This window comes from Synchytrium microbalum (genome assembly GCF_006535985.1).
Source record: "Synchytrium microbalum strain JEL517 chromosome Unknown SmJEL517_scf0010, whole genome shotgun sequence".
NCBI classification, from domain to species: domain Eukaryota; kingdom Fungi; phylum Chytridiomycota; class Chytridiomycetes; order Synchytriales; family Synchytriaceae; genus Synchytrium; species Synchytrium microbalum.
Window position 1 is genome coordinate 51,420 of NW_022158359.1, and position 8,088 is coordinate 59,507.

The following is an 8,088-nucleotide window of genomic DNA, read 5'->3' on the forward strand; positions in this document are numbered from 1 at the left end:
TCCACTATCTATAATATCATGTCTGACGGCTACATTGAAAGAGCGTAGATCCGTGCCCAGATGCTAATCTGAATCGTTTCATTACTTCAATTGGTGCTACTTTCTTTCTTGGCACGAGAGCGAAAAAAGCACTAAAGTCCAGAAAAAAGACAATCGGGAAGGTCCATTATTACAGTATAATGCTTTCTATTACAAGAATGCTCATCTATAAGCCCCAAACTACGACACTCCAACTACAAGACTACTAATAACTACTTTTTAAGCTCCTGATATCTTCCCAACAACACCTGCAAACCACTGCCGCCACCAGGCGCTGCAGTAACAGCAACATCAGGCACATCCCTCTTCCTCTTGGAATTCTTTTCAGCCTTGCCTGCATCACCGTCACTCTTACTTCCCGCAGCAGCAGTAGCGGCCGCTTCCAATTTCTTTTCCCCATAAGCCTTAACACCAGCCAAAACAACCTTTCTCGCATGCTCCGTTCCACATTCCACCAACGCGACAAGCACAAAAGCTGTTCCACTAGTACGTCTAGGATCTTTAGCACAGTATTCCAACCATGACGCAATCGCGGGCTGGATTGCGTTCGCGATTGTATCCGAGATTACTTCAGCGACTTTATTATCGGGTCCTGGTGGTGGTAGATCTGTAGGTGGTCGTCGACCTGATGTGATGAGTTCTTTAATCATGGTGTTTGAAGTGCGGTTGATTAGGACGTGTTCGGTGGATGCTACTGTTACTGGTATTGCGTTGGCAGCGCTGGCGGCTTTGGCTGCTTCAGCAGACAAAGCTTTTATAGCATGGAAGGGCTTTTTAGGTTGTTTTAAGACCGGGAGGTCGGCGACTTCTTCTAGGGTTTCGATAGGTGCTGATAGGGAATTCGTAAAGTTATCTAGTAGTTCGGCGGCATCATCATGTGATGCGTATTGTTTCATTACTTCTGCTACTATATGACTAGATGTCTTTTCCTTGACGAGTAATTCAAAGTGTCGGTTGATGACTTCCTTTAATGGAGTAGACCATACATTCAGCAACTCAGTATGTTTCTGAGCATCATCCTTCCTACAAGTGGTGGCACGTGTAGCGTCTAGAGAAGCCAAATCGAAGACAACAGCAGCAGACAGGTATCGTTTATGACGACCACATAAAGCATGCAATACTACTCGTGAGGCATATTGGTCGAGCAAGAGTGTCTTTAGGACATTTACATCAGCAGTCAATTCACCGATAATGGCTTTACCACTCAGCACGGTATCATCAGTAGACTCTAGTATAGTAATCAGTACGGTAAACCCATATTGTTCCTTGGCGGCTTTTACGACATATGATTTCATCGTCTTTATGATATGTTTACGGTCCTTGGCACCTGCATGACTATACAAGATTTGAGAAACACGAGCGCCTTCCCGCGTATGCAAGATTCGAATAATCTGGTCCTTTAGTGGTTCAATCATGGCAACCACGTCAGATGTTTTGGCATGAGTCAAGTATTCTAGTAATACTCGGTGGACTATGCTGTGTGGTCCAATGTCAGCACTCCCTTTATCTATGATACCATCCAGAGCTTCTCGAAGGTGTTTTAATACATATGGCTTTTTAGCTTCGCTGGATTCCAATAGAGCTGCCAACGAAGAACCACCAGTTCCCTTGAACAGAGCATATTGGGGACCATAGAATTCTTCAATGAGTTGAGCTCGTTGCTGAGCATTGGCGTATTGGGTGTATGCTTCTTCAATAACTAGCGAAGCAGATTTCTGTCTCATAAGTTTTCGGATTTTACCATGGAATTCCTTCATTACTGCATCTCGAAACTTTGGGCTAGGTAATGAGAGAAAATCGAAATGAGTCAGTCGTTAATGGCATTTGGGTCGTTCCTTTTTTGCGTAACTCACCAGTAGTTGAGAACCTTCGAAACCAGGAATCGACTATACTGCTTTTTCGACAGTTCAACAAACGAACCCTTGAGTTCAGCAGCAATAGAGTCTCGTTGTGCACTGTTTCCAAACTTGAGCATGGACTGTATGATTCGTGAGGCATCATGTTTGAAGATCAACTAGGAGACAGAAGAAAAAAACGCCGGTGAACCAAGAGATTTTATTTCCTTTCAGACCTTGCAAAGCGCACCTCTTGAATATGACCAGACACAAGTTCCATAAGCTCCTTCATAACTTGAGCTCGACCATCAGATTTAGTCTCCTTGTGTCTCAGCTTTTCCCATAACTTTTTAGCCGATGTTATCATATCAGCATGTGGTTTTTGCCCCTAAGTCAAAACGGCGACGTGTAAAGACAAAACATTCATACGCCAAAAAACGATTGTAATCATCTCAACATACTCGACGTTCTTCAAGCAAACGTTTCTGCTCCTTCCGTGATTTAGCAATCTCCTCAGCCGTACGAGGTTTCTTTGCAGGATTCTCTGGATCTGCTTCAGCACCATCTACAGCCTCATCACCTTCTTCAGGCTCTACATCCTCGTCGTCATCATCATCTTGTTGCATGGCATCTGCGTCTTCATCTTCTGACAGTTCTCCACTAGCATCTACAACACCAACGTCGTCTGTATCGTCCATCATTTCATCATCCTGTTCCAACACAGCCAATTCTTCAACGTGATCGTCTTGTTCTTGATCCTTGAATATGGTTTTCTGTTTTTTGGATGTTGACTTTGCTGGAGGTGGTGGTCGAGCAGCCTTTTTAGTAGTGTGAGCCAGTGATCTCTTTAATGGTTTAGCAGATTTTCCTGCTTTACTAGGTTTCCTCATATCGAGTTTCGCCATGATTCTGGATTTTGAATCTTTTTTGGAAAGGTTTGGACGCTGAAAAAAAAAGTCCAACGAAACGGCAGGATGCGCTCCCCAATTCGCAGAGGAAGCTCTGACGTGAAAGTCGGTGAATTCTACTATATATGAATTAAATTACACGTAATCCAATAGGTTTGGTTCAGGATAGGCGAGCTTTGATGCTGGTCGATCGCTTTTAGAAGATTATGCCCGTTTTGGACCGTTATTTGGCGTTCCAAAGCACGACAGGTGTTCAGTGAATTGCTTTAATACGATAAGAGTATCAAGCTAGAGCGCCGTTAGCATGTATTGTGGGGTTGACCTTGTCTCACTTCAAACGTGCTGCAACTTACTTCGCGACAACAACTATTCTACCAAACAAGCTAAAGGCAAGGAAGGAGCATCATGGCAGCCAGACCAATAAAGAAGCTGCTTATTGCTAACCGCGGGTATATGTCGCTTGCATTTCGTCTTCTTCCGGTTTGCGTTAAATCTTGTGTTCGTGGAAATTCAGAACTTTCAGAGGCCTAACTTTGCTTCGTCAAACGTTTCCTATCTAGTGAGATCGCCATTCGGATTTCGCAGAGTGCCAAGGAACTGGGAATCAAAACTGTGGGATGCTATGTTCGTGAAGGTGCGTGTGCGTTTCGTGGAATTGTGTTGTATGATGAAATCACAGCGTCATAATCATGCATTGTGTTGTGTACATCGCGTTTCTACTTAATAACGTATGTCGAACCTTCAATAGACATGTCCCATGTTCCCTACATGGATGAAGCCTGTGAACTAAATGTACGCAGTGGTGCAGCACCAGCAGCCTCATTTAACGACATTGGAGCGCTGATAATGGTGGCCAAAAGATTCGGCGCTGATGCAGTACATCCCGGCTACGGATTCGTCTCTGAATCTGGTGATTTCGCACAAGCTTGTTCGCAAGCAAACATACTGTTTGTGGGCCCATCGCCTGCCAATTTGAGAACGTTTGGCGACAAGATCACGGCCAAAGTAGCTGCCAAAGAAGCTGGTGTTTCTGTTGTTGAGGGTACTGCGTCGGCTGTTATGGGCGTTGGTGAAATTGTGGCGTTTGCAAACAAGTTTGGATATCCTATAGTGAGTCACTGGATAAATCATCTCATTATTGAATGTACTGATTCTTTTTTCTTTGTATGTGTAGATCCTGAAACACGCTAACGGTGGAGGAGGACGCGGAATCCGTATCGTCCACGAAGAATCCGAAATCGAAACAGCCTACAAACGATGTCTATCTGAAGTCGGCGGTACCGCTAACGGCGGTGTCTTTGTAGAGCAGGCCATAATGGGAGGTCGTCACATCGAAATCCAAATCCTAGCCGACACGCAAGGAAACGTAGTCCATCTCTACGATCGAGACTGTAGTGTACAACGTCGATTCCAAAAGATTGTGGAAATTGCTCCTGCTTTGAATATTGAAGCTGGATTGAGAGAACGGGTATTCAAGGATGCTGTTGCTTTGGCACAGCATGTGAAATACGCTGGTGCTGGAACCATCGAGTTCCTCGTAGACGAAAAGGCCAACCGTCATTACTTTATGGAGGTTAATCCACGTCTTCAAGTGTGAGTCTTTACTCGCTTTCTTTGTTTTTGGTTCGCTAAGACGCATACACACCCACCTTCAGAGAACACACAATCACCGAACAAGTCCTAGGTCTCGACCTAGTTGCAGCTCAACTTCACATCTTCCAAGGAACGTCATTACAAGAGATGAACATAATCCAATCCAAGATCGTGCCCCGTGGCGTCTCAATCCAATGCAGAATAACGGCGGAGGACGTTAGCAAAAACTTCCAGGTGCAGACCGGCGTAATCAGTATATGGCAAGCCGCTTCCGGTAACGGCACAAGGGTGGATACGTTTGTCAAATCTGGTGTTGAAATCACACCGTTCTTTGATTCGATGATTGCCAAGTCTATTACTACTGGCTCGTCATTTGAGGTTGCTAGAAGAAAGGCATTGAGAGCTGTGAGAGAGACTGTTGTTCAAGGTATGATTTCAATTCTATCAGGTTTTTTTTGCTCGCTGATTGACCATTGAAACAATTAGGCGTCAAAACAAACATTGGCTTCCTAATCAACTTGTTGGAGCACCCCCAATTCATCGCCCAGCAAGGAATCACCACATTATGGGTCGAGGCTCACACCGAACTCATGAAGGAAGCTATCAGCACCGCACCAGTAGCATCATCATCAACCGCCACGCAATCATCAGTAGACCCGAACGCAATCTACGTCAAATCCGGGGAGACCCGTCTCCTCGAAATCAACACTGACGCAACAGCAGCGACCGGATGGGAAGAACATACGGTTAAAATCCACTCTGTAGTTCCACCAGGAGCAGGCTTGGGAGCGTCTCAAGTACCCCATACATCAATCAGCGCGGAAATCGACGGTACACCATTACGTTTGCGATTACATGGACCTGGAACTGCAGCCAGGAAGGTAAATGTAAAGATTGAAGCCCCGCCAGGCAGTATTGCGATTTTAGCACCTCATGATGGACGAGTCGTGGAAGTCTTGTTTGAAGAGGGTGAAGATATCGAGGAGGGACAGGAAGGTGTCGTGCTGAGTTTGATGAAGATGGAGACTATTGTCAATACTGCTATCACTGGACGAGTTGTCAAGGTTGTTGTTGCTGAGAATGATGTTATCAAGGAAGGAGGTATGTGGCAATTGTCGAGTATCATTTTTGCACTGAACGTCAACTAATTATAGTTTGTGTTTGTCATAGCACCTCTTATGTTTGTACAACCAGAGGGAGTGTCTGCTGCGAAACTGTAAAACAATAGTTTTGCAATAAATCCAAATCAGTGAATGGGACTTTGTTGAGAACTCAGTAGGGTCTCATCCAAAGACATGTCTAGTTCGAGTCGTACTACAAACATCTGTACATTTGACTTGACGATCGGTGGTGATCGACTAGTCTGAAGTACTTCAAAATCTTAGGTGTAGATTCTGGTGCAGGTAGCGAACGAAGTATCCGAATTTTGAGCCAAAAATCACGGCATTTAGGCTAAATTATTATGCAAGTAGTTCGAATAAAGGAAAATCGGTCAATTGGACACTATTGGTCAAGGTCAAAAACATAGGCGACATATAGTGTGACGACGGAATTAATGTCCAATTCAACCGACGCAACCGACTCTTTTGGAACGTTTTCATTACATAGCCAAGTAAATTAATACAAATCTGATACGCGCTCTTCTCCTCCTGCAATTCATGCTTGTTCGTGCAGCTTAACGTCCAGAACTCGGTCTGTCCCAGCAACAGACAACAACCGAGCGACGTGTGACGTTTGTTGTTGCAAAAAAGTGAAAGGTTGTTGCCGACAGTGTCTTGCATGAGTGGACATTGACTACCGCTTTGCTTTGTCTCTGCATTCTTTTTTTGCTCTCTTGCCTCATTCTTGCTGCCAATCAAGGCTAAGATTTGACAACAATCGGACTTTCTTGTTGGACGAGAGAGAGATTATTGGATCTTGCTATAGGCAGTAAGGTGACAGCTATGCCAACATTAGCGGTCTCCCAGTATCCAACTCCTCAGATGTCTCCATCGTCGCCATCGAGTTATTACACAAATGGCACCAATGTAGTCAACAATAAGAGTATCCCTCAACCAGCAAATCCCATTCCTGGCGCAGATTATAGCCAGTCTCCGTTTGCCAGTCTCATAAGCAAGGTTACCCAGAGCAAACCACCGACTCCTGAGGTGCTAGTGTATATATGGCGAAAGTATGGAATCCTGTTGGAGATCTGTCATATTTCGCAACTAATTGTTTCTAATCTCTAACTTTTTGACTCTAGCCTGCATGCTTCAGCAGCCCAAAACCCACTCGCTCGCCCATCCAGAACCGAACTACAAGCATTACGACAGGGCACACTACGAACCCTCCAGCTCAAAGAACGCACCTCGCTACGTACCGTAATGAGACTATGGGGTGAGATCGAAGCCATAGTGGAACAATTCCCTGGTGACAGACTCCACGTTGGAGAACGCCAAATCCTCGTTGACGCATTAATGGAGTCCTTCAAATACGAAATGGAGGCTGGATCGCGCTACAACAACCCAAACACTATTGTCGAGCCTACTGTCACAAAGGAAGAAGACGTCGCTGTTTGCATGGAGTCGCTGGAAATGCTGCTAGCGAATGATACCGTCGGGGGTAAGGAGGGGGTTAATGATAGAATCAAAATGACACAGGAGAATCGAGTCGTGCTGGCTACGGTTGTTGGACACTATTATCGGAAGAATGGGATGATGATGAATGAGCCTGTGGGCCGGATGGAGAATGCGCTGAGAGGGTTGGTGTCGAAGAAAAGGGAGGGTGTGGAGTCTGTGGTATTTGGTGGCGGGGCCGCTGGCGGTCTTGTTACGGCTGCTGTAGGTGCTGGTAATAGTCCTGTTCCTGTGTTACGAGAGGCTGGTAGACAGTCGCAGATATACGAGAACCCATAGTAAGTTCTAGTTCAATCATTTGCTAGGTAAAGCCAAAATGACTGACATGTATTTTCTACAAATAGTTCTCAACAATGGCAGCAGTCTCGAGAAAAGTAAGTGCCTAGATCATATTTTTGAAGATTGCGAAAACAAAAAGACTCCTAAACTGATTACCAATACTCTTATTCTAGCCTCTCAGACTCAACGCTCTCCAAACCCGACCTAACAAACACAAACCCACTCTCACGAAACATATCCATATCTTCCCGCAAAACAAACATGACAATGGCATCGATAAAGTCCTTCCGTCAGAACGCCGACAAACCCAAGGTGCTGTTTACAGGCCTACCCAAAAACGATTCAGATTATTGGACCAAGGTGCTAGTAGCGCTGGGAGTTATCATGGTGGATAACTGGAAGGAATGTAATATATTGATTACAGATCGGTCGAGGAGGACAACGAAATATCTGGCGTGTCTTGCTGCTGGCAAACTGATCGTTAATGTAACGTGGGCGGATCGGTGCCGGAAGAGTCATCGGCTTGTTGGTGAGTTTTTGGTTTGTGAGGGTTGTTGAGGATGGTGTAGCTTGTAGCAATGCCCTCTGCATTTTACATGATATTCGGTGTTTTTTGCGCCCAACGTCAACTACTACGTTACTCATCTCACCACCTTGTCCCCATCCAACACAGATATTGAACCATTCCTCATCGTACCCACTCAACTCGTCCGCATCCACAAACACCCCCACGGCATCCTCGACACCCTCACCTTCTTCATAACACCCCACGTGCACATACCACGCCAGGACCTCATCGAGATAATCGACGCAGGAGGC

The 8,088-nt window shown here is 45.3% G+C and overlaps 2 protein-coding genes across 2 annotated transcripts; one reads left to right on the top strand and one right to left on the bottom strand.

The window, feature by feature from the left end:
* Positions 1-251: 251 nt before the first annotated feature.
* Positions 252-2,779, bottom strand: SmJEL517_g02375 (uncharacterized protein; the record flags this gene model as incomplete). The annotated part of the gene is made up of 4 exons (XM_031168303.1): positions 252-1,818; positions 1,893-2,053; positions 2,125-2,262; positions 2,336-2,779. The coding sequence occupies 4 exons, from the start codon at positions 2,777-2,779 to the stop codon at positions 252-254; spliced, it is 2,310 nt and encodes a 769-aa protein (XP_031025644.1).
* Positions 2,780-3,187: 408 nt separating this feature from the next.
* SmJEL517_g02376 (uncharacterized protein) lies at positions 3,188-5,595 on the top strand (the record flags this gene model as incomplete). Its single annotated transcript, XM_031168304.1, has 7 exons — positions 3,188-3,231; positions 3,343-3,416; positions 3,531-3,892; positions 3,957-4,375; positions 4,438-4,802; positions 4,862-5,476; positions 5,546-5,595. The coding sequence occupies 7 exons, from the start codon at positions 3,188-3,190 to the stop codon at positions 5,593-5,595; spliced, it is 1,929 nt and encodes a 642-aa protein (XP_031025643.1).
* Positions 5,596-8,088: the final 2,493 nt, after the last annotated feature.